Source organism: Pelecanus crispus, chromosome 2 (genome assembly GCF_030463565.1).
Source record: "Pelecanus crispus isolate bPelCri1 chromosome 2, bPelCri1.pri, whole genome shotgun sequence".
Taxonomy (NCBI): Eukaryota; Metazoa; Chordata; class Aves; order Pelecaniformes; family Pelecanidae; genus Pelecanus; species Pelecanus crispus.
Genome location: NC_134644.1, coordinates 4,953,676 through 4,980,173, shown reverse-complemented (window position 1 = coordinate 4,980,173; position 26,498 = coordinate 4,953,676). Strand labels below are relative to the sequence as shown.

Genomic DNA, 26,498 nt, shown 5'->3' with positions numbered 1-26,498 from the left:
ATCATTTTGTGTTACAAAGAAAGAAACAGGGGTCTTGCCAGGAGGTACAGGTTTCCCACAATCTTGGGATCAGTCACTCAACTCATCCAGTCCAGTCTTTGAGCATGCAACAAAGTCAAATAGGTGGAAAGCAGGTTAAATACAGCTTAGATAGTTGTTAATATTTATTTCCCACTTCACTGTACTGTTACGTCACTTCTCTGCAAAAAGATAAATGCTTCAAATCAGCAACTGACAAGAGAAAGGGAAGGCAAAAGGCAGGTGAAAGATGCTAAGAAAGGCTAAAGAAGTGAAATCTTACTCTTGCTTTGGAAGATGAACTCTAGTGCTTCATATCACTGTGCTCTGTACACCCTGAGTCTGGCAGTGCTTGTAAGTAATTGCATGAAAAGAAGCTTTTACTTCATTGTTTTTCAGTAATTGTTCATTTTCTTCTTGGAGCAGATGGTCAGATATAGCTTTACTTTTTGCATGAAACTCTTTTTATTTGCTTTGGATTCCAGTTAAACAAGGCAAGACACTATGAAAAGTGTGAACAGTGGCTGAAGGGACAGATGTTGTAGGATTTAAATATCAATGCATTTCACTGCTTTCTTACCACACACTCACCAAGGAGGAACAACATAATTGGCAGAACCCCACTTTTTTCGTGTGTAGGTTTTAAAAGACAGTGACAAAAAAGAAGAAACTAGAGGAGAGCTGTTACATCAGAGCAGCTTAGTTTTGGTAGACTTTTCTTAAATTTCAGATTATGCAGTCTTATTAGTTACAATTTCATCTGCCTTGTTGGTAGCACTAATATTATTTAATATGTGAGCAGCTGAGATGCTACAGGTAACAAATGAGTCAAACCAGCAGGGATGCTTATAGCAGAATTGGAAATATCCAAATACATTAAAGAGCCTAGAGGTCTTGCTGTTATTTTGCTTTGGACAATGATTAGTAAACCAGCATACAGGATCACACAGATATCACGAAACGTCTGTGAAAAGTGGGGGAAGGATATTTTCTTTTCTTTCAAGAGTAATTACATTTTCAGCATCTTCCTTTTGTGATCCTTCTGCTATACCTTTTCCTCTTACCTGGGAATCTCTTCTCTGAAGGAGCATTTCATTAGGGGTGGCACAGCAGCTTGGTTTTTGTGGGTCAAGAGAAATAAAACACTGTCAAATGACTGAAAAGACTTTTTACTGATGCAAAGCTACGGTTTCCATTCTATCATCTGTGTGACAAACTCCACTTCCCTGTAGCAGATAAGTATGATTGCTCATAAGTAGAATATTGGGATCCAGTGCTTATAGTTAAAAATATCACTGAAGGTCTCTGTAAGAAACTATCCTATTTACCCAAGAGAAGTAGTGCTTCCTTCTATGAAGTTGGATTGGTTACAATACGATTATGCACTGATCAAAGACAAGTTAATGTGTAAGTGTATAACACAAATCTCTTAGCGTGTATTGCATATTTTATTATAATAGAGACAGGTAAACAACTCTTATTTGAGAAGAAAATGGTGGAAAAACAGCCATCTGTTTTCATTGTTGGTGTAACTTGATAGTACGCTTTCCTTGGAAGAGCTGAACTCAACTTTTGGAGAGGTTTTAAATGTTTAAGAGGCTCACTCTCAGCTTCCAAAAACTAAGGGCTTTTTGCTGTCATTGCTTGCATGGTACTTACCGTAATGTGAGAAGAATGCAAATATAGATCCATTCTGATGTATATGAGAGAAAACAGAGGAAAAGCATCATTCAAACAGCAAATTTTACATGATGTTATGAAAACACCAAAATAATTAAAAAAAGAGAAGTTTACTTTCTTATGTGTACATTTCATGTCCCTCTTCAGAGCCTGATCTGGAAGAGGGTTTTCTTTTGTGGTTGGATTTTTTTTTCATTTTTATCACATTAAAAGGACTTTCAGCAGGGGCCCTCTGACAAGGGTAAAGATTTGCTTGATTTTAGTGGTTGTGCTAAGCAACAGCTCCATTTAATACATCAGCTGATGGATACAGCAACTGCAAATTCATATTCTATTTGGAACATATCAGTGTTTACTTCATTTGTAGTTTAGTTTTCCTCATCAGCAAGAAGATTTTTGTATAAAGTTATTCAGGAGGACAACCTGAAATATTAGCTATGGTCCTCTCAAAAAGATTTTCTATTTTGGCTCCTGTTGCACATTTCCTATCATTTTTGCCCTTCTAAAAAGAATATTGGGGAGATACCTGTTTCCTTATCTTAACTCCAAATGGGGTCCAAATATGACCACAAAAAAAGTACTTATACTTTTTCTAAGCTATATTTATTCTATACGTGATAACCTGACAGGCAGGGCGGGACCTTGCCAGCCAGACCCCATCCCACTGTCTCCAGTGAAGGGGCAGGGTAGGCAGGGGGGCATATCAGCCTGTCAGGATCAGGGTCAGAATCAGGCCCAGTGAGGAGACTCAGGGTCAGACATAGCCCAGGTTGATTGGACAGGGCTATGGGGACAAGGACGGGCTGAGGCGGGGCTGAGGCATCAGCAGGGCCCATGGCTGTGCAGAGCAGAGCTGTGGTGGAGTTCGCAACCACCATCCTACAGCATTGTTGGGGCAGAGACTGAGCTGAAAAGGGGTTTTAGGCCCATGGGCAGAGTAGGGGGAGACCCCAGGACAGGCTGACCAGAGTCACTAAAACCCCTCAGGACCCTGACAACAACTCAGTTTGGAGTTAAGCCATTATTCATTTGTTTTGTCTTATGGTAGTAGAACCATCATGAAGGTGTAGCTGACTTCCATGTGTCAAAGTCCTTTAAAAGTATCTAGTGTGCAATGAGTTTGCTGTCCAATTTGCTCTGCTGTAGTGAGTTGTTATCGATGTTCTGGGAATGCAAAGCTGTTGGAAAATCAGGGTCCACTAAGAGGCCTTGTGTTTGCCCATCAGTAACACCAAAGAGCAGTTGTCACAGCATCAATTAAAAGACTGATCCAAAATTGATATCTTCAGATTGACCATGGACTTGGGAAGATGCATTCTGAAATTACCATCCATCTGTTCTTTTCTCCTTCCATTTCCTCTTCTTTCAAGTTCTGCTAACAATTACCAAAAATCATCAGGCACATCCCATTTTTTACTTGAGAGTTGCATGTGCAGATGCAGAATGATTTCATGATGCATGATTAGGAATCGTCTCCCTAAAGAAACCTTATTGGGATACTGGTTCCCTTGAAAAACAGGAAACAAAACCTTGAAACTTCTCAGGTTTGGCAGGGAATTGAATCTAGGTTTGCTGCACTCCACATGAACTTTTTACCAATAGACTCTTAAAAATGTGAGCAGTTGAACTGGTGACAGTACAGTTTTAAAAGGAAACATGTATGTTCTACTCTGTTTTGTGAAATGGTTGTAGCTACTCAGCAAGGTCTACGGAACAGGCATGCCTGCCAATCTCACCTGCTGTATGTTAAGTGACTCTCAGAGAAGTGGTACTTTACATCTGTCCATCTTCATGGATGTAAATAACCATGAAAAGTGCTAGAATCTCTGCTTCACGTTTCTTCTACTACTTCTACTACTTCAGAAAAAGAAACAAACTGAGTTTGGATTCCTGTTTTGCCTCATCTACCCAACACAAGAGGCTGCCTGTGGTGGAAAAGCCCATGTTCATCCACCATAATATTAAACTTTTTGTTGAAGACCCTAAAGTAAGATGGCAGTTATCCAGGACTTTCACTCTAGTCCATTGAAAGAGGCATCTCTCCTGAGGACAGCTCAACTCCTAGGCAATCTGAATGGTCATCTGGTAGTGGTATGCAATGAACAGACAAGAGGCAATGGGTACAAACCAAATTACAGGAAATTCCATTTAAACACAAGAAACCACTTTTCACTGTGAGGGTAACCCAACACTGGAAGAAGCTGCCCAGAGAGGTTGCAGAGTCCCCATCCTTGATAACCAAACCCGGACTGGACGCAGCCCTGAGCAACCTGCTCTACTTGACCCTGTGTTGAGCAGGGAAGTTGCATTAGATGATGCCCAGAGGTTCCTGCTAGACTCAACCATTCTGTGATTCTGTGATCTGTGAGCTACAGAGGGAGTTTCTGTAGGGAAGATCCTAAGACAAGAGAATTACCAAAGTGGCAAACTAAAAGAGGCAAACTAAAAGATTTTTTGGAGCTTCATATCTTTAGGGATCCTACAAACCAGAAACACTTGTCTTATTATCAGCTGAGCTACCAGGCAAAATAGCTCTGTGGTAATGACCTGTGTACAAGCCGGCATAATGTCAGTAGCTGTAGTAAGTGGTATTCATCTAACTCAGTGCTGAAGCCCAAATTTAGAAAGTAACCATAGATTTAAGAGTCAGGGGAATCCTAGTGAATTGAGTCTAAACCATAGCTCATTCCACCCAAAAGTAAATGTATAAAATAATTCAACTGATCTATGCACAAAAATGCTAGGTTCTCTTTGTTATCCTCATGAAAGGAACCTAAGATGGCTAGATCAGATAATGATGTCTCTGTAGGTGTAGACACTGAAGGGGGCTATGTACACAGACATTTATTCTTGTCTTAAAGAATGGCTCATACCTCTGTCCCATTATTTGATGCTTCTGGAAGTAGGCAGAAGGGACAGAGGTAGAAAATGAAATTAAACAAGTAAGTCTATGCATGTTTTCAGTGTAGTTTGAAACCTGATTCAACACCTTCTTTGGGAATAGTATTCAGAGCTGTTCAGAAAGTATAAAGGTCTGCCAGATGCAGTTAGATGCTCGGGGGGGGTGAATATATCTAGAACACAGCCTAGGAGTGGAATAGATCTTTTTTAGTTTATTTTACCTGAGTTTCTGCCATAGCAGATCTTGCACTTGGTGTTCATTCAAGCTGTGGTTAGCACTTAGTTGAGTATAAGTTGTGAGAGCATCTCTTATGAAGGAAAAGGTAATAATTTCAATTTTTTTTTTATTTGAGATGCATGTGGTAAAGTGTTCTCACGAGTCTGGAGACTTAGAAAGAAAAAGAAAAAAAAGGTTTCCTGGACTGGTGAATAAGCCAAACAAGCTTTGTTCTTGCCATGAGAATTTCAATGGGCAAAGAGAGTTTTCACAGGCAAAATCCAGTCATTTTTTTGCCAGGAGAAATAATTTAGGACTGTGCAAATGGGTACATTTCCTGCCTACTGAAGTTTTTCTGGGCACAGTTCACCGAACCAAAAGAATGTTGTAAAATAGTTTTTCAGTAAATGGGTTGACTGTTTTTTTCTACTGACTAATAAAGCTACTTTTTGCAATAGCTGCCATATGTGATGGGTAGTGAGCTTTTCAGTACAGATGACTTTCATTGTCCAGGGTGAGTGTAAGGGGGGAAGAATACATGTTGGCATGAGAAAAGATATCAAGTGAACAAAGGTGTTCAAGACAGGACAATTTTCTGTCATCCTGCCTACCATTGCATATCTTAGTGGAGTGGAGTTGAGGGGATCCCTAGACTGCCTCTTTTTACTGATTGGGGCTGACATCACTGAGGCATCCTACACATCAGATCTCCACCTCCTGGGGCTAAGGCAATGGCTGGCCCCTGCTCCATCCATTCATAGTTACCTTCCTCTCACTTACACCAAACTTCAGTCAGCCTTGATTATGGGGCCTTCCTTTTCATTGCTGCCTTAAACTGATCTGTTTGCCTGCTGTCTGTCAGTTTGGCAGGAAAACCGCATCTTCAGTAAATGGGAAGCAGACCGTCTTCTTGAAAGGCATACATGTGTATACATGATATTTTCAACTGCCAGTGTCCAAACCCCAGAAAAGCAAAGGCTGTGCAATTAATCCAGTATTCACCAGCAGCCTGAAAGCCTCAGGTTGTTAGCCAACATGCAGTTCAGATGCTCTGCAGACCAACATGAGGTATGGACATTAACATGGAGGGGAAACACAAGCTTATTGGAATGGGTATGATCTGCCCTCTGAATGAACTGAAAGCCAGCTATTTATTTTCCAAATTTCCTGAATATTAATCTTCCCTGGGTGGAACAAAACTGAGCCATATGCCAGCCACCTGTTCACCGTGCAAGTCTCATCCTGAGTTTATTTTCTGTTGTGTGTATCTGTGTCTTTATATCTATATTCACACATACAGAGCACACTGGCACCAGTGGCCAGGGTGTAGAGCTAAGATGAGAGTGTCTCTGATGACAGCTGGCCTTCTGGGGCTGGGGACAATGACTATGGTTGGACAAGGCACATATTTCTTTCTTCGTGAAAAATAGACGTGTGTACTTCTGCTCAGTGGGTACACCCACAGCAGTCGTGGTGTGTAACAGCGTGCTGCAGACTGTGTCCTTGGTTGGCCAAGGTACTCTGGATCCCTTCTAATTCTCTTGTGGTGTCCGTGTAAGCACAAGTCTAAATAAGGACTAAAGCAACTAAAAGTTTCCTGCTGTTAAAACACTGGATGCCAATTTTGTTCTTTACACCAGCATACCAAACAAACAAATACTTTGTTGGGGAGTTTTTTTCCAAAGAAAGGAGTTTTGCCTCCTACCCTGTGTAAAGAAAGGCAGATGGCAGAAGGGAGAGAACAGATTAATTCCTGTTAGAGTGAAGAGCTCACTCAGAAGACAAGTTTGCAGTAATTGTATGTGGTTTCAAGATGTTGTTTCTTTGGAGGTTGTCAGGGGCATGTCTATGCTGAGGAGCAGGTGGGCTCTGCAGCATGCCCTGCAGTGCTGGGCCCTTCACTGTTAAGAAAAGGAGCCCATCCAAGTGCACTCTGTCTCCCTGGGCCCAGGTTTAGCAGGGGCTGATGTCAGGGTGCAAATGAGTCCTGCACTCAAACCCAGGCCCTAGCAAAGAGGTCTTTCATAATGAACATAGCCAGAGAAATCTTATAAACTTTCCAGTACAGAGCTGTAGCTATCATCCTCCGACAGTTATACTGCCTAAGGATTTGCTCTGATGAAAAGTAGCACAGCTCAACTGCCTTTGACAGAGCTCAGCTGGGTTCATCTGCCAAAAGCATTGCAATTTGTGCAGAAACAGTGGCACCCTTTGACTGCTAAACCCCAAGCTAGTGCTCTGTGTCCTTAGAATCATAGAATCATAGAATTCTTTAGGTTGGAAAAGACCTTTAAGATCATCCAGTCCAACCATTAACCTACACTACCACGTCCACACTAAACCAACCAAGGGTAGACTAGACTAAACCATGTCCCAAAGTGCCACATCTACCCGTTTTTTGAACGCTTCCAGGGACGGTGACTCCACCACCTCTCTGGGCAGCCTGTTCCAATTCTTGACCACCCTTTCCGTAAAGAAATTTTTCCTAATTTCCAACCTAAACCTCCCCTGACGCAGCTTGAGCCCATTTCCTCTCATCCTATCGCTAACTACGTGGGAGAAGAGACCAACACCCACCTCACTACAACCTCCTGTCAGGTAGTTGTAGAGAGCGATAAGGTCACCCCTCAGCCTCCTCTTCTCTAGGCTAAACAATCCCAGTTCCCTCAGCCGCTCCTCATAAGGCCTGTGCTCCAGACCCTTCACCAGCTTCGTTGCCCTTCTCTGAACATGCTCCAGCACCCCAATGTCTTTCTTGTATTGAGGGGCCCAAAACTGGACACAGTATTCCTAACACAGCCTTGTTAGGTTGCAAAAGTGGGTCTGGACTCAATGGCTTATGAGATCCTACCCAACCCCTTCTTACTAACCAGCTGAAACTTCTCTCCATGTAGGTTGCTGGGAATGTCCACCCAGAATGTGATTTTATGACAGAGCTGAAGAAAAAGGAGGCTGAATGTCTGGAGGACTCAGAAGAGCATGGGAATGCAACACCACCAGGTATCCATGTGTGAGGGATGAAAAGAGTCACAGAGAAATGATACCCTACCAGAGTCATGACACAGCTGTACTGCCTGTGTGCATGTTTCAGTGTTTTACTTATTGTCCCACATCCCTGTTCTCTGGTCAGCTCTTCTTCCATCTACTTCCATCCCTTTCAATTCTTTTTTCAACATTTTTTTGATGTTCAAATATGGACAGTCAATCTGTATGAGTGAATCTTTGTGTCCTTGTCCTATTCCTTCCCCAGCTGGATGCTATCATGGCATCATGCTTGCTATGTAAGCATGTGTTGATCTTTAAAAATAGGGTAACTCCTTAATAAGTACTGTAATCTAGTCTTTCTTCCAGCATCACTGTCCTTCCCATTTCCACAATATGTTTTCATTTACTGCATTATGTCTGAAAACCCACCCCAGTCCAACACAGGGGGTCTAACTAAAGCACATTAAATAGTCCTCTGGAGGTGTTTATTTCTCACTATAAAATAAAAATTGTGGCTAAACTATTTTTATAAGATATGTAAAGGGTGGAGAGTCAAAGTTTTAAGTCTTTTTTTATTATTTTTTATGTTGCTCAAATATAATTATGCTTAAATATACATTTCACTTTCTCTCTGAGGTTGCAAGAGAACTTGGGACAAATTACTGTGCTGGCCAGAGGCAGATGCTGGAGAGACTCTTGCCTTACGGTGCCCAAACATCCTCTTTCACTTCATGAAGGAGACAGGTGATGTGTTAGCATGGTTGTACTCCTATTGTTGTGTTGCATGCCTGGCAAGAGCATTTCTAAAAATGGGGGGTGAAGACAGAATGTTGCAAGTTCCTGCTCTCTAGTTGGACCAGAGCATTGCTGCAAAGATTTCAGTAGGATCTGAGGGAGCTTAGCAGTTCTTCTCATATTTTAAGCATTATCCATAACTGGATATAATCCCATAGTCTGTGATGAGGCCCTGAGCCAAAGAATGCTGAAATCAATAGAGTGATTTCCACTGGTTTCCATAGGCTTTGGGATCAGCTTGTTGTGTGAGTTTTCTAGAGCTCATATGGGGGTTGTTTAGGTCAGAACTTAAGCACGGGCTTTATGAGATTTATGCTCTGATTAGTGTGGGATGAAATGAAAGGCAGAGGAATGAATAATGTCATTGTTCTTTAAGACCAAGGTTGGAGATACGAAGCAGAACTTTGTCATTGAAGTAGCATATGTGTTGGGTCAAATGCAAGACTGTGCAAACTAATGTCTTTGTGACTGCTTACTCTCTGGGTGAATATGGCTAGGAACAAACTGCAAGCCCATAAGGACGAAACAATCTTACAGGAAAGACCTAGATTTGGCAGTTCCACAAGAAAAAGAAACTACAAGGCCCAACCTCTGCCTCACCCAACACATGCTAGTTATAAATGAAGGATAAGGAAAATCCCTTTCATCTGTGCAGATTCATTTCCTGCCCTGGGATTTTCTTAATTATCCTTCATCCGATTCATAAATCTTTTTATGGAAACATGCTATCCTCATAGAACAAACTGCCTGTTCCAGCCTCTGATCTGCAAAGAGAGAGTAAGCCCAAAGGAAGGTTGGAGTGAGAAGGGATAAGTTAGAGGGGTGAGTGCTGAATGAGGCAGATGTCTGATGGAGCAGTGCTGCCCAATCTTCTTCAGTAGACTCCCTTGTCCCTGATATTTCTTCCTTACTCCTTCTTACCTCTACCTCTGTCACCTTGGTTCTCTCAATCCTCCCATATTTTGTCTCCAGATACAGTGAAAAATTTTGTATCTACCTGAATGTACACATGCAAAACGTCCTATCAACTCTGTGAGATGCTAATGGAGATTATCCTCCCCTCATGGTATAACCTTTGTACCAGCAAGAGATCTTCTCCTGTTTTTTATGTTCTGTGTTATGTGGCTCTTCACTGGAAAAAAATAAGTGCTTCTGTTTCAGCTGGGATAGTAAAAAGGAACTGCACAAAGAAAGGCTGGTCTGACCCATTCCCTCCCTACCATATTGCTTGTCCAGTAGAAGATGAAATTCCACTTGAAGAAGTAAGTTTAATTAAATAAATATATGTGAGTGCTGTGCTGACGTTATAGGATTCCTTTCTATTCCTGAAGACCACTGGGGAGGGAAACTCAGCTGAAGCTGAAATTTCTTACCAAGTATGGAATGCAATTCAAATTTTACTCTAGTCACTTATTTTGGAGAATTACTAAGGATGTTTTATTATTCAGGTATAACAGTGTAATAAAAACAATGCCAGCTGCAAATTCCATATAATCATGCAGTTCTGTTGAATTTGCTTGCAGATATAGCAGCTAGAGATATATCACAAAATGTTCATAAAATTAGACATTTCAGTAACAGCAGTCAGCAAGATGATTTTGTGGCATCACAGCATCAGTACACCAAATGCGCTGTCATAACAGTTCCAAACTCAGCAACATTTAAGGACAGGAGAGTTTTCTGGTTTCTCATCCTGCCTAGCATAAAATATCTAATTCAATAAGGAAGAAAAAATGTTTCAAAATCTACATCTCTGTAATGCAAATCAGAATTTGACATATTGCTTCAGTTAGATTTGCACAATCGGTGATATTTAGAGTCTATCTGTACAAGGAAAAAAATAGTGCTTGATATCTAACTAATAAGGATGCAAACATATGGTATAGAGGTGTTTAGCTTCCTGTAACTCCTCTTTCAGAGAAAAGAAGCAAGCCAAAATACTATATCATATTTCAATGGAAAATATTACAATCCTGAAAATTATTATGGTTACATAAAACCTCTTTTGTAATCAGGTTTTGCTGTCTTTTTAGTGACAGTGGACAAAATGAGGAGTAACTCAGTGGAAAGAATCTGAAGAAATCTACACTAAGTTAAAACTGATAGAAAGGAGGTAGAAATCACTTTAAGTGATTAAAAATTAGTTATCTAGTCTCACTCTAGATCTCTACCCTTCCTCTGTACAGGTTAAACACTGCACTTCTGTCTTTATTTGTACAAGTTAGGTGACTATTACCCTTTTTTGTCCACTGTAGAGAAAATGAAAATAACATTTATACTGTAGTTGATGAAGTCCATTCAACTTTCTGGAAAGAATTGAATTTATATCATCATGGGGAGATTTCTCTTGTCTTCCACTACTTTTTGTACTGACTACTATCACGCTGTTTAACTCAAACTTCCTTTCCAGCCTCTAAGCCACAGTACCTGCTTCTTTCCATAAACAAACACACTGAAATGCAACTCTTCTCTTTCTTTCTTTCTTTTATTGCCTCCTTACATTTCGGGTGCAAAAACAGTCTCAAAAGAATCTATGGATCTTTTTAGTGATAACCCACATTTTACCTCAAGGTAAAGTCATCAGTTGTAGGTTTATCCACTTAAGGATTTGATTATTTTCTGCGTTTTTCATCTCTGATTTGTAAGTGGAGATTGCCAACTAAGGTCAGCCTGACACAGCCTTGATATGTTTCTTACAAGTGGTGCCTTCCAGACCTACTGGCTAGCTTTGTAGCTCTAAGGGGCTTCTCTGCGCTCTGGCTGGAATTGTGCAGTCAGGTACATGGGTAATCACAGTTCATCCACCAGTCAGAAGAGGCCACTATGCATGGTTTCCACATCACTTCACTTCATCATTCTCAAAAAATTGTTGTGTAAGTCTAAGCTAATCACTACACTGTGCTGCTTTGATCAGGGTCAGGTGTGTGCTTTTCAAGGAAATCTCTTGGTTATGCCCACTTACAGCATTTACACTGAGGGGTGCTCTCAGAAAGGACGGTCTGGCTTCCTATGGCTGAAACTATCCTGGAACACAAAGGCAGGGTGCACCCAGTGTGCTCTGACCAGTAATAAAAGTTCAGCCCACGGGCTTAGACCATGGCTAGTCAGAAATGCACACAACATAGATGTAAGGTCCTCGGCACCAAAGGTTTCACTCCACTAAACCAGACCTGCGCTTGTTACGGCACCTGTAGTGGTACATCCCTTTTCTTGCTGACAGAAAGTCATAAGGTCTCATCTTACAGTGAGTTGAATTGAATTCTGGGGGTGCTTGTTTCCCTTCATTAACTAGAAACGAAACAGAGTAAGTAACAGGATTGTGTTAACAATTAAACAGTATAGTCCTGTGGCCATGCTCTCACACTGCTCATTTTACTATAGACTCAGCTGCTCATACTTAGGCAGCTGCTTTTTAAGCACCTAAAATAAATGCAATAAATCCTACCCAACGTCAGCCTTATAATGCCTTAAGTGATACTTAAGGCTCAAACCAAGTATCTGCCCTTCCCCACAGTGAACTCTAACACATTGCATAGCTGTGTAGATTTTAGGATCTAAAAACATTGAAATGGGACTCAAGAGACAGACCGTGTTAGATTGAATAGAAAGATTTGCAGCCCAGCGCTTATTCACTCTATTTTCTACTTCCATGTGTGATAGCTGAAGTCAGTTTATCCTCACTCAGACATCATGTCTGATAGAAGTGGCATTTAAATTGGAATGGATTTTGATTGACATTCTGACTAACAATTGAGTTTGGAAGCAAGAAAAAAAAGGAAAAAAAAACAGCCCCAGGAAAAATAAAAACACCAACACAATAAAAATGGAAAAGAATAATAGACAGCAAAATTGTAAGTAAGGAAGCAGAGCTAAGGAAAGTGGAGGAACGTAAGGAAAGGTTGACAGAATTCTGTATTCATCATGCAGCCAGCTGCCAGCAGGATTGTCCTACTGTTGCTGTGGAGAGAACACGATATCAAATGCAGCGCTTACAAAAATGCATAAGAGTTTTTACAATGCCTTTGTGGAAGAGTGGCTTCATTTTTTATGGGTTTATGAATAAGTTGGAAACCATCCTGATAAATACCTGTTTCTTTATGAAACTGGGCTGTATCCATGTAGCTATGGAATGGGTCCTCACAAAAGAAACATAATGAGTGATTTCAGTTGAATTTTGCTGTGGGATTAAAAGGGGGGAAAAAAGGCAGTCAGGGATGTGAACAGATTGGAGGCATCAAACAAAGCAAAACTGCCAGAATCAGTAAAACAGCTGTCATTTGGCTGCAAGTTATGTGACAAATAATTCTCTTCTTTTATAGCAATCCTACTTTTCCACTATAAAGATCATCTACACCGTAGGATACAGTGTGTCTATCACCTCACTCATTATTGCCGTGACTGTTCTTACTGCATTCAGGTACGTAAAGTTATCCGCTCACCTCAATTCTTTTAACAGTTCTTAGTATCTTAGACTGTATGAGACAACATTAGATGTTACAAAGTAACATAGACAGAAATCCATAAAAATAAAAATAAAAATTTCCAGCCATATTGGTTTAATAATATGAAATTGAGGCTAGAAATGAAAAGTGATCAGAGTGAGCCAGACATAAGAATCAGAACTGGGAATAAACCCTGATTGTCTATTGGAAAAGTCAGCAACTCACTTTGATCCTAAATAACCAATAGACAAATTTGCTTACTTTACCTGGAAAGGAGATATTTTTTTATAAACTATGTGTGCTTGCCTTTTATGTCTTCAGTGAATTTTATATTAATAAGAATATACACAAAGAACTGGATTCTGAATCAATGTTCCTGTGGCACTGTATATATTACTATTGAAACATTTACAACTGAAGGCATGTTTTGAAAGTTAGGCTCTGGATTTGGCTACATTTTGTAAGATATCTTTCCTATTGAACTATCCAGCTACTAGACCCTTTCAGATATAGAGTATCTAGAGTAAAACTCTAGATTTATTTTCTCATTTAATGTAGATTTGATGTTTGCTGCCATGTAGGATTTATTTTATTAATCTTTGTTTATTTCTTGTGTTTGTGCAGGACAAAAAAGAGTTTTATTATTATGCTGTGAGAATCAGGTTTCTCTGGGGAAAGTTTCTTGACCTCTGTTGGTTCCTAGCTCATGTCTGGAAGTCAACAGATATGTTTATTGACATCCACTCTGACCTCAGGAAAAAAAAAAAAACAACAAAATAACCAGCCCAAATAAGGGGAAAGAAAGAAACAATGGACACAAAGAGAGTTAGCAATAGGGAGGAAAAAGTTCTAGTTAACAATGGGGTTGGCATTTGAGTTCAGTAATAAAATTCTGCACACTCTAAGTGAGCTTTAAGTTTAGGTGACCCTGAGATTACTGGATCTGGATGGAATTCAGCTTTTAATGGGGCTCTTTGCTAATTAGCTAAAGTCTTCAGCTCCAAATGAAAACATAAAGCTGAAGCTGTAGAACTCCTCCAAAAGTCTTCATTTAACAACAGTCAAAAAATTAATCTGAATTAACCGAATGTGAGAATTTAAAGTAGATGTGTCAAATTGTTTTAAAAAAATGATCTGCATTCAGTTAAGTCATAAGAGTAACTTTGGTAACTTAAGGAAGAATACTTTAATTCTGGATAATGTTGTCTGCACAGGGATTTAACGCAATTTAACTCACCCACAACATTTTGCTGTATAGAAAATCTTGCTAAGTAATCGTTACCCTGTTCATTGAGAAAACTGTCTAGTTAGTGCAGGATATCTCTGAATGCTTGCTGTTGGGAGTGGTTTAACCACAGTCAGAATTGCATCAGTAAAGATCATTCCTCAAATGCAGGTTTGTCTTGGCCCCAAAATAGTGCCAACCAAAAGCCTGGCTCAGGTACACTGAACACAAACTAAAACTGAGATTCCTGAAATTTGGTAGAAAGTAAACATCATCACGGTACCACCTAACAAGGAAGGAGATTAAGACGTAGACTGTAGGTGAATTGCTTTACATGAAGAAGGTTTCTATCTCTGCCTGCCTGCAGAGAGAGCTGAATGGATGAAAGTGTTCTTTCTGTACATGCCTGGAAGTACCTCAGATGAAACAAGGACTTATTGCATATTTGAATTACTGCCAGTACAAGTCAGTTAATTACCTCAGAAGGACATTTCTTCTTTTCTTCCAGGAGGCTTCGCTGTCCCAGAAATTATATCCATGTACAGCTCTTTTTTACTTTTATCTTAAAAGCTATTGCCATTTTCATTAAGGATGCTGTCCTTTTCCAAGAGGAAGACATTGATCATTGCAGCTTCTCTACAGTAAGCACATGAAAAGCAGGATACTGCGGTACTTGATGTTTTCGCATACCATCTATGTATGGTTTCACTTTTAATTGTTCTTTTTTACTACTTAATTTTTTTTTCTTCTAACCTAGTAATGAAAATTATCTAATTCTTTTATTCTGCATGTTTACTTCCATAAGTGTTCACCTCAGAACTTCTATGTTCTGAATGCTTCAATTTGTGATCCTGTAGTACTCTAAATCAGATATAGACTTTGCCATAGAAACAAAGTAGTATCATTACACAGTTACGTTTCTATAATCTGAAGCCTAAAATTGAAGATCTTTGAATACCTCATAACACAACTTTTAAAATAGGTTTCTTCTCGAAATGTTAGATTTCATGTTCTGACTGGAAGCTCTGAGTTGTAAACCACAAGACGTGCAACGTACTAGACAATCAACTTAGCTTTAGTCCAGTCACAAATATTGGCAATATGACAATGGTTTTCAAACAGAGGTTTATGGGATGATTCTTCTGCATTGCTCATGGCGACACAAAAATTTAAAACCGAGCTTAAGTAGGAAAGCGAAATATGGGTCCGTATACTTTTGTCCAAGTCCTATGGAGCATTGACTCTACTCCTATAAGCTACACTGAAGGCAGTGCATTTGTGGGAGAAATCACATGCTTGGGAGACCAAGCTATATTTCTAGCATAGAGATATAAACCAAAATACAGTGGAGATTCCAAGCTATTATGATGGTTAAAGCCTTACTATTCAGAAAGCCATATTACTTTTGAAGCTTTCCCTTTAAACATGCATGGAATTATAAGATCTTTGTAGATCTCAGCCAGAATTACAGATGCTTACTGCCCCTGCAAATCAAACACATGTATGCACAAGTAATGCCAAAACTATGACTTTTTTGTTCCCTAGACTGAATGCAAGATCTCAGTTGTTTTCTGTCACTACTTCATGATGACAAATTTCATGTGGCTGCTAGTAGAGGCTCTTTACCTAAACTGTTTACTACTCTCATCTCTTTCTCATGGAAGAAGATATTTTTGGTGGCTTGTCCTCTTTGGATGGGGTAAGTAAGGCTTTTACATGAAATTAATAAAAGGCAAGATGTTAAAAAAGCTTTATCTATCCCATTAAAATTACTGGATGTGAAATCTAGTCTGCCTAACTGAAGCACCCAACTTGGGCATTGCTTTGATTTTGTTTTTACATGCATATTGGTGAGGAGCAATCAAGTTTTTCAAATATGGCATTAAAGTCCCTACGAAAGAAGTGGAAAATTAAATACATTTGGGAACCTACAGAGCGAGATCCAGTCCACTTAACCTTCTTCTCCCCATTGAAAACACAGATTCCTCTAAGGAGCTATCCCAATCACCTAAGCTAGGTGTACCTCGTTTCAGTTCATGCAAGAATATAGTAACATAATCTTCTTCTTAGAATGGGTCCACCTGGAGGCATAGCAGGCATTTTTGTAGTCCTGATACTGCTACAGCCCACCTTTTTCATTGGGCAATTCTGTGAATAAAGGAGCTCTATCCACTAAATAACAGTGCGGGCACGAGACAGCAACATCCCCACTCCTTTTTCTTGTAGTCTGCAATAAATCTGATTGTTCAGACCTTGGTGGTGACTCAGAAATCAGAAAATATGTGGTTTCCCGCATAAAGCTGCTGTGTGAAGGAAAAAGCAGAGAACTCCCTCCTGAGGATATATGGCACGTGAATGCACCTGCCCAGGGGAATTTTTGGTCAGTTCAGGAAGGCAATCCATGCATGTTGCCACCAAAGGTTAAGGCAAGCCTGACAACTAAGCAGATTGAATCACTTTTTGTGTTTTAGGGGGACTTCAAGTGCCTTTTTAGGAAGGTGTAAGGTAGGCTGCATCACATTCTGTGTTTGTAAAGTGGTAGTATTGCTATTATTTCAAGATTTGGTAAGTTTTATTCCCCAATATTTTGTCATACAAAAGACAGGATTACTAAATAAAACTGAGTTTTAATGTGCTATCTGCATGCAATTGCTAACTTCAGGTGAGATCACATATGTGAATTGTGTTCATGTTAGTAAAAGGTTGCAAGTTCAGTCCTCTGTGGCAGAACTATATCATGTACAAAGTGTGTCCCTTTATATCTTCACAGTGATGCATGATCACCAGTCAATGATTGTTTTGTTCCATCATGGGTATTAGGAGATTTCTTTTCAGATTTATACCACAGGTCTAAAGCAATTCCTGTTACATGAACAGGCTACAAAGGCTTATTCCAGTTCTGAAAATGAGTGATCTGTATCTTCACAGCGGAATTTCAGTGGACAAGATTTGGATTAATTGATGAAATTAGACAACCACAGTTTTTGTTTAACTGTCTAACAGGTTTTCCAACGCTTTTCACCCTTATATGGATATTAGCAAAATTCTACTTTGAAGACACAGCGTAAGTCATTGTTTCCTACATTATTCTAGATTCCTGGGCTATATTTTAAAAATAGTGATAGTGATGAAGGCTTATGTAATTTCAATTATGTGGGAAAATGATATCAGTACATTACCCTCCTTTCCCTACATCACCAAGTAGATTAGTGCCTGTGGTGGAGTTCTGCATTTCCATTCCACTATGCACATAGTGAATGGGGATTACAAGCAACATTAGAGTATATTATGGCAATGATATTGTAGTTGTGCAGGGGATCCTTCCCAGGAACCTGAAATATTTATTTGTGCTGCAAGAAAAAAAAGAGACTCTAATCAGATAAAAAAGATAAGGAAGCAAAACTTTAGGAGCTTCTGATACAAAATACCTTTTGATATTTCTGAAGCCTGAAGTGCTCACTATCTTAGAGAGACAAAATATTTCATGTCTTAAATAAGTGTCTTTGAAGAAAAAAGCTCTATCTTTGTACCAGTCATGGCATCATCTGTTTAAGTCTTTTGTCAGAGTTGTTGCATCCATGGCTGTCACTTAATACGTCAAAGTCACTATTTCTTTTCGAAAAGAGTAGGATAATCTGTAAAGAGTATTTCCTGTTCAAAGCAGAGTTTAAATATTTGGATATTTGTGCTATACCTGCACTTCCACAAAAATATCTTTCTCCAGATTTTCACTGACACTGCTAGGTGGTGTCTTAATTGTAGTGATTACATACACACCTTTTCTAAACTTACTCTTATTTTCTCAGATGCTGGGATATTAATCAAGGTTCTCCATACTGGTGGTTAATCAAAGGACCTATTATAATTTCTGTTGGGGTAGGTACTTCCTGTTTGTCAACATTAATTAGAAGAAAAAATACTTTTAAATTAAAATCTGGTTACTGTTTGCTGAAATCTTGTTTGAAATAAGGAAGAGTGGTAGAATTTCTACCGTAAACTTGCCTACGTCTGATGCAAACTAAAAAGAGGCAGAGAAATTCCCCCTCCTCCAAGAAAACATCCTTCAGAGAAATGAAATATTTAATACAATTGTCAGTTTGGTTGAAATTAATGGCAGGTGAGAGATTAAGCCATCCTTACAACATTCAAAACCACATGAGTCCAGAATCATCCATAAATTTTAATACAAACTTTCAAGGGCAATAGGTTTCTGTTCATAGGTGATAACAATGATAATAGCTCTTGAGCCTGACATTTATTGAATAAACTGATGGGCTTTAAATGGTTATCGTATATGATTACTCCCACATGTCATTAAACCCCAGCTATGTTTGAGAAAGCAGCTAATGGATGACCTTAAGGCCATCTATTAAAAGCTTAATTTAATTGGAGGACAGATGCATACAAATAAGGCATATATAGGCAAACAATGTGAATAAAGAGTCTCAAGTTGAATTCTGGTCATAGTTTGCTATGTTTCAATAAAATATTACATTTCCTTCTACCTCCATTATTTTTCTCCCTATTAGTGCTCATCTGACATCAGCATTTGAAGTCAAGAGATTCAGGGGATTGCAGTGATGATTTTTCTGCTGGAATGCACTTAAAGCATCACTGATGGATTAAATGAGATTGGACTTTCTGGTAAAATGTGGACATTCTAAGGCAAAATTAAGCATTCAGCCTCATTTAAATAGCCAGAGTGTATGGACACACAAAAATGCATAGACATAAACTCTCTGATTGTGGAAAAATGAGCAGCTTCACAGACTTTGGTAAACCTGTGACAAACTGCAGTTGTAGAAAATTTGACTTGCAAGTTAGGATTGACCCTAGCTAGCTTTGGATCTGAGCTAATGCTCCTAAGTTCTCTTCAGAGTCAACAGAGAGAAATATGCACTTTTGGTATGTGATTCATCTGACTTACAATAGATGTCTACATTTGGAGATACTCATCCGCAACTCCACCTGAGGCTCTATTGGTTACACTGGCTGGCTCTGCACTGACTACAAAGAGAGAACAGGGTGATCAGCTCAGATGCGGACATGTCATTGTAGATACCTGTATTTAGTCAAATGAATTCTACTAATAATGTCTAATTTAATGCAATAGCAATCTCAAAAGAGAATCAAACTTATATGAGCTACAAAAAATAAACAGAATCAAACAAGCTATTGACAAAAATAGTTTACTTAACAAAGTCAAATTATCAAGTCTTCATCTTCAGCTATTTCTTTAAGAAGGAATGCAACTTACTGAGATGCATGAATGCTGCCAGCAGGAATGACATTAATAATTTTACACTGGTCTCATTGAAACTGCATAAATTACATAATAACTGAAGTAAAAACCCAGATTTTCATTGCAAAGTTTTATATGCAAAAGTAACCTTTTCTTTTTTTCTCCAAAAATATTATGAACAGGTCAATTTTGTCCTATTTATCAACATCATCAGAATTTTGCTGAAAAAATTAGACCCTAGACAAATCAACTTCAATAACTCTTCTCAGTACAGGTAGTGTATGGGATGAAAAAAAAAAAAAAAAAAAAAAAAAAAGCAAACCCAAAAAACCCCACAGTTATTTTAATCATAAAAACTTGTATGTTCTTTTCTAGAATCAGAAGCATATGTCCATTGTCACAGACAGGCTCAGTTTGGTTGGCATTAATTTTAGACATTCCCAACTTTACGCCATTCCCAAGGAAACTAGTCAAAGGGTGAGACTCATCTCACCTAATAGTGACTCTCTAAACATGATGTATTCAAATCAGTTCAGAGGTTTACCTTCCAATGACAATTAGTGGAGAGACTAGGAAACCATTAATTGAACCCACATTAGATCTCCGATTTAGGGTAGCATAAATTACTCTCTATAGATGCCTTTCACTGTATGTGAAATATAAAGTGAGCCTGCATATTACTTCCTCTGTATCTACTTACAAATAAATGTCAAATTTTCAATGGCTCCGATGGGGCAAAATATATTCTACTCCTTTGTGTTTTCCTGAACTGCAATCTCATTCAGAAAGGCAGAATGTCAAAATACCATAAGAAAAGCCATGAACATGGTATTGCTATGAACACGGCATTTCCAATAAGGCAACAAGCATCAGAAATCTGCTTCCAGCTAGTTTCTCATTGCGCTTTCTGCCCAGCACTGTAGTCCTAAGAGATATGAACTTTACATGTAGATATTTAGATACTCTTTTTAACTCCTGTTCATTACTGTTGCATATTGCATGCATTAATGTTTAGTCAGGAAAATAATATTACCTTACTTCTTCTCACGTCCTGTGCTAGACGCCTTTCAAGGTCAACTCTGCTTCTAATTCCATTATTTGGAACGCATTATATTGTCTTCAATTTTCTTCCGGAATATACCAGCCTGGGGGTTCGGCTTTACTTAGAGCTCTGCATTGGATCTTTTCAGGTAAAATGACCACAGAGGCTTCAGTTCTTTCTTAGTAGATTTTCTCATTTAATCTAGTGTCCACTTGACAACTAGTATTGCACAAAAAGTCATTGGATCCTGAAGCTAGTGTCTCCTTACAGAGTTCATGGTTCTTTGCTGAGTTACGGTATCTGACGATGTGACCTACATCCTGCCTGGCTGTAGGCTAGACTGTATATTTGCAGATTTTGAAATACAAGACCAAGTCTTTCAGATGCATGTGTAAATTGGATAGTGGGACAAAGTCAAGCATGGAAAATATACTTTGCTACCAGCGGTAATCCACATACCTTCCCTGACTTCACTGACAAGATCAAGCTGGTTTGGTCTGACGTTAAATTATCCAGGAGCAATCAAAGCTGTGGGTCCAGCCCCCTTTCAAATTCTTTGGCAAAGAATAAATTGGTAAGCAAGCATATAAACAGAATAGTGTCTGATGCATATACCAACCATACAGTCTACTGCCCTGAGGAATGCTACATGCTTTTCCCTCCTGGGTAGGCAAATATTTGGTGTACTTTGGATGCCCCCAACTGCTCTGAATTGACACACAGGGTATGGACAGCTTGAGGAGCTTGGTGCCAACTCGAACAGCTACTGGGGCTGCTCTGACATACCCTCCTGGTGGCTCTGCTACCTGAGTTACGAGCAAGGCAGCACCCAGTTGCCCTTTGCTTTCCTCAATTGCCCTTTGTTTTCCTCAGTTTCCCTGTACTGCATCTCAGAGTCTACAAGAAGCAGCTGTGGGCAATCCTACCAAACTTTACAAGGGAGCATAACCCCCTCTGAATGGCTGCATGTCATCATTTGTCAGTGAGCATCACCAAAAATCCAGCGGTTGTGCTGGTTTAGTCATTTTGAGGATTTAATCCATTGTGTCAATCCTGCACACTTTAATCCTGACCCTCCATACTTGGAGCTGGCTTTCATTGTGTTCATTAACAATGAAAGCAATAAGCAAACAATAAAAGGATGAGGTGTTTAGCTGGTATCTGATCACATAGGTCCACTGACATCCTAGGATTTTCCTGGGATTATCTCAGTTCAGAATCTTAACAAAAGTATTCAGTAGGCCAGAATTTGATCTCACCTGATACACTGCAGACACAGAAATTGACTGGCAAGCTGTATGAGCTCCATACATAGATCTCTTTACCAAGTCTATGTGTCCTTACTGATTTGCACTGTGTAAAGAATTAGCTCGCAGTGTGTTTGGCTGTAGAATAGACCACACTTTTGCAAGCATAACGTGGGAGAACTTCAGTCACCATATCATCTGTTCTTGGGAATTCATATCGCCTTACTGAACTTACTTTGGTGAAATGCCACTAACTAGTTGATTATCTAGCTGATCAGCTTTATTGGAGATACATAAGGAATTTTCCAATTTATAACAATACTCCAACTTACAATGATACTCATTAATTCACATACACAGTACCATCATGAAGTCAGATACTACAAGTGGCTTTTTCAAACTGTGCTAAATATTTTGTAACTTTTTTTTCCCAGGGGTTTATTGTAGCAGTTCTCTACTGTTTCCTGAACCAAGAGGTAAGGGATCTATATCCTTTACAGTGTTTCTTTCACTGGCAGATATATAAAGTTAATAATCAGATAATAAACAAGCAGATAATAAAATCTTTTAGTTTCTTAGGATTATCTGTTAACATGGGAATCAATGAAGTTGAATTTCATTTCAATTATCTTCATGGGAATGAAGCCATCTAGTGGAGAAATGAACTTTTACTGCTTTGCTATTCCATCAAGCATTTTTTATCCTGTCCTGGTTTGGGCTGGGATAGAGTTAATTTTCTTCCTAGTAGCAGGCATAGTGCTGTGTTTTGGATTTAGTAGGAGAGGAATGTTGATAACATGTTGATGTTTTAGTTGTTGCTAAGTGCTGCTTATGCCAGTCAAGGACTTTTTGGTTTCCCACGCTCTGCCAGGTGCACAAGAAACTGGGAGGGGGCACAGCCAGGCCAGCTGACCCAAACTGCCCCAAGGGCTATTCCATACCATATGGCATCATGGGCAGTATAGAAACTGGGGCAGGGGGGTTGGCCAGTGGGCAGCGATCTCTGCTCGGGAACTGTCTGGGTATTGGTCGGCAGGTGGTGAGCAATTGCATTGTGCATCACTTGCTTTGTATATTATTATTATTATTATTATTATTATTATTATTATTATTATTATTATTATTATTATTATGTTATTGTTATCATTACTATTATATTCTATTTCAATTATTAAACTGTTCTTGTGTCAACCCAGGAGTGTTTCTCACTCTTACCCCTCTGATTCTCTCCCCCATCCCATCGGGGTAGGGGGAGTGAGCGAGTGGCTAGGTGGTCCTTAGTTGCTAGCTGGGGCTAGACCACAACATAACCTTTCTGCACACTTTTGTACTGTAGTGGGGCTTGGGAAACCCATGCTAGGTCCAGACCTGAAAGTACAAGATGCTGCAGTGATGTATAAGAGATCTCCAGTTAATAAAATTCTAGATTGGAAAGAATTTAAATTTATGCTGATTGTCCCATACCAAAATATTATTTTCTAGAGGCATCCCAGTATTTCTTTACGTGGATAAAGCTCTTTTTCCATTTAGAATATGTAAGTCAGAATTTTACTGTTGATGGGACAGGAATCATTCCATTTAGCTTAGTAGCCAGGTCCGTTTATATAGTCTAGATCTTGAGATAAGGATGCATCTTAAATGAATTATATAGGCAACATAAGAGTTTATTCTCCATATTTTACAGTGGGTTGAAAGCCTGGAATTTCACCCTCTTTTCTGACTACAGGGAAGCTGAGATGGCCAGAGTATGACTGGGATTCACTTTCAAACTACACTAAGGGTCTACCGGTTTCTACCTAAAAAGGGAGAGCCTCCTGATTCATGTATGCTGTCCCACAGGGCATCCCCTAGGGTGTGAAAGCTGTATTTAGGAGAAGAATCCTGCCCCTAATCATCACAGTCAGTGAAACTTAGAGAGATCTTGAAATGACCAAGTACAGTTGTCTGTGTTAGAGACAGCTGACCCACTACAGACTCCCTGGGCTGTATTGACTAGATCACCATTTTCCAAGTTTAAAGTCTAGGACTGGTTAAGCTTGCAAATAGTATGTAAGTGTCTACATGTGCTGTGGTCCACACTTACTTGATAACTTTGTCATAAATTTCTGAAATACTAAAACAAGTGTCTTCAAATATGTTAATACTTCTTAGCCTTTCAGTTGGGTTTACAGCTATGAAGTATGGACTGCTCAGTTAACACTCCTGTTCACTAGTCTATTAATAATCCTAATCACTTTTGATAGTAAACCATAGCTTTACATGCATCTTGACATCCCAGATGTACAACATACAACACTTCAATTTAGAAATTTCCTTCCTATTAAACATCTGGGAAGGCACATTTCTAATGAGAATCAGATGTGAAAGCAGGCTTTAGCGGCTGGTCTGGACCCCCTGTACGTTTCTGTGAACATGCCAATGCATGGTATACATAGCTGTCAACAGCAGAAAGCAAGTGTCTCCTGATTGCTGATGGCCTTCACCTCACAGTCTTAAATAGCAAAGTAGTATTTCTCAGCCACAAACTGGTGAGTGACAGTTAAGAAACTTGCTGAAGATTATACTTTTCTAGGAACAGATGGAAACAAGACAACATGCCTTAATAACTGAGGAAAAGCAAGCAATGTGGAGAGAATGTGTTTAATTGTGTAAGCAACATTGGTGAGACCATTACTGGAACAAATTTTCAAAGGGACATTTAAAAAAAATGGGAGAAGGTATAAAAAAAGCTGAGAAAATATTCTAGTGGTGGAGAAAATATTTTACAGTGCCAGAGTTAGACACCTCAAGCTCTTTTATTTCTCAGAAGAAGACTGAGGTGACTTGACTATGCATAAAGATATCAAAGTATAGCTACTTTGATGGGAGAAAGTTACTTAGTGCTGACAGACTTTTCAGTTCAGCAAAGGAAGGTGGACTGAGGATCACCAGGTAGAAATAGAAACCAGGAAAGTTAAAAATGGAAGTGGGACTTTTTTCATTATTTAACTGTGTGACAGATCTAATATTAATTTTTGATTATTGGGCCCATAGTCATTAAGTAAGAACACAGGACTGGGCAGACTCACCTAAAGTAAGTCCTTACTTCCTGAAAGGAAGGGTGGGGTTCATTCACTCTTTTCAACATGGGAAGTCAGCTCTGAGGTAGCCACACTAGACATTTTCATCAGTGCAAAGGGATGAGCATGCTGAGACAGGCTAGATGAAACATTCTCTGGAGGATCCTACTTTTCTCTATCAGCTAGAAAGGAAACCCAGAGGAACTAACTTGGTCTGAGGTGTCTACATTTTTCCCTTCTCTAGCCACCATTTCTGTCTTTTTTCTTTCCCACCGGTCTACTCCCAAGCAGTATTTGACCACAAAATAGCATTCTCCTTTCCTTTTGAGGTACAAACGGAAATTGGCCGGAGGTGGCATGGTAAGAGATATGGACTTATGCCAGTGTGGAGGAGGACAAGATGGACTGTGCCATCTAGTTCCGGAGTAAAAATGACCACATCTGTGTGCTAAAGATGGCCTCAGGATCTGGAGTAATCACATATAAAAGCCTGATTAGGAAAAAAAAACAAACAATAAACAAACCAAAAGCCCCACCAAATGTAATAATTGCAGTTTATACCGAGCAGATTGGAGGAGGATCTACTTCTGCAGCAGTTCTGTCCATCAGACTTCTTTTGCAGGACAAGCATTGCAGTGACACATTAAACACTGACTGGCTGATCAAAATATCCCTCTCATTGATATACTTTGCACCACAGCAAACACAAAAATCACCTCCTCTTCGTTCGCTTCCTGTGCATTTTCACTGATGAACCATATAGCATAACGTGACTATGGAGTGGACACCAGTAGTACCTTTCAGTGACACCATAGACAACCAGCTCTGGAAACTGGTATTCCATCATCATGCAATCGTTATGCATTGTTATCCAGCTTGTTCAAGCTTTGTTTCTTGTTTTGATTCAGTAGACATGCAAATAAGAAGCTAAATGTCTTGTTAAACTGCAACACAATAACTAACAAGTTCTCTTATATTGTCTTTTTATGTTGTATCTTTAGAAGCAAAAAGATTCAAAGTTTCTAATAAAACCCAGTACACTCATGTTCTGGTGTTATTCCAGTAGCTACAGGTTAGAAAATTTCTGATAGCCCAGTAGCAGAAAGTGCAGGTTTTGGGAAGGACGAGGCTCTATAAGATACACTAAGGAATAACTGCTCTTTCCAAGTAAATTAGAAAGAAAAGCAAATTTTTGCACAGAAAGAGCACAGAAGGAGAACGAGACTCGTGGGAGATGGACGCGGAGACTGCTAGGAATACTGCTAACTATTTTCTTATGTGTGACTGTTTTTGCTCTCCAGTGTTGTAAAATATTCAGGAACTTGAAAATAAACTTGCATTCCCAGTGTTTGTACTTGAGGTGTCTTGCTTGTTTGTTTATTTGGTTGGTTTTGTGTTTGGTTCCCCCCCGCCCCCAATGGTTGTTGTAAACTATAAAAAATGGATTGATTCACCTTTCTAATAGGAACATCAGGGGTTGAGAAGAAATTAAAAAAGCTAAACTGTACCAAAGAGTGAGGACTATTAGACCAAAATGTTTTCACCCCACTCTTATGGACATTCCAGTGACCTGCCAAGTCCGATTAAACAACAGAAATGATAATAGAGAAAAGTGGCCTTGCCTGCCTTTTTCCTTTGCTGTATC

The 26,498-nt window shown here is 39.3% G+C and overlaps 1 protein-coding gene across 1 annotated transcript; it reads left to right on the top strand.

The window, feature by feature from the left end:
- Positions 1–315: 315 nt before the first annotated feature.
- On the top strand, positions 316–25,305 carry GHRHR (growth hormone releasing hormone receptor). Its single transcript, XM_075706193.1, has 13 exons — positions 316–372; positions 7,711–7,816; positions 8,438–8,545; positions 9,758–9,858; positions 12,916–13,013; positions 14,772–14,904; positions 15,809–15,962; positions 17,267–17,327; positions 18,070–18,139; positions 19,688–19,779; positions 20,566–20,695; positions 22,229–22,270; positions 25,183–25,305. Exons 1-13 carry the CDS (start codon positions 316–318, stop codon positions 25,303–25,305), a joined length of 1,275 nt encoding a protein of 424 aa, XP_075562308.1.
- The last annotated feature ends 1,193 nt before the right edge of the window (positions 25,306–26,498 follow it).

Bases quoted from the DNA above. Each gene is read 5' to 3' on its own strand.
- GHRHR (XM_075706193.1), top strand. From the start codon at position 316: ATGAACTCTAGTGCTTCATATCACTGTGCTCTGTACACCCTGAGTCTG. The intron at 373-7,710 runs GTAAGTAATTGC...CTCTCCATGTAG, and splicing joins CCCTGAGTCTGGCAGTGCTT to GTTGCTGGGAATGTCCACCC. The intron at 18,140-19,687 runs GTAGGTACTTCC...TATTATGAACAG, and splicing joins CTATTATAATTTCTGTTGGG to GTCAATTTTGTCCTATTTAT.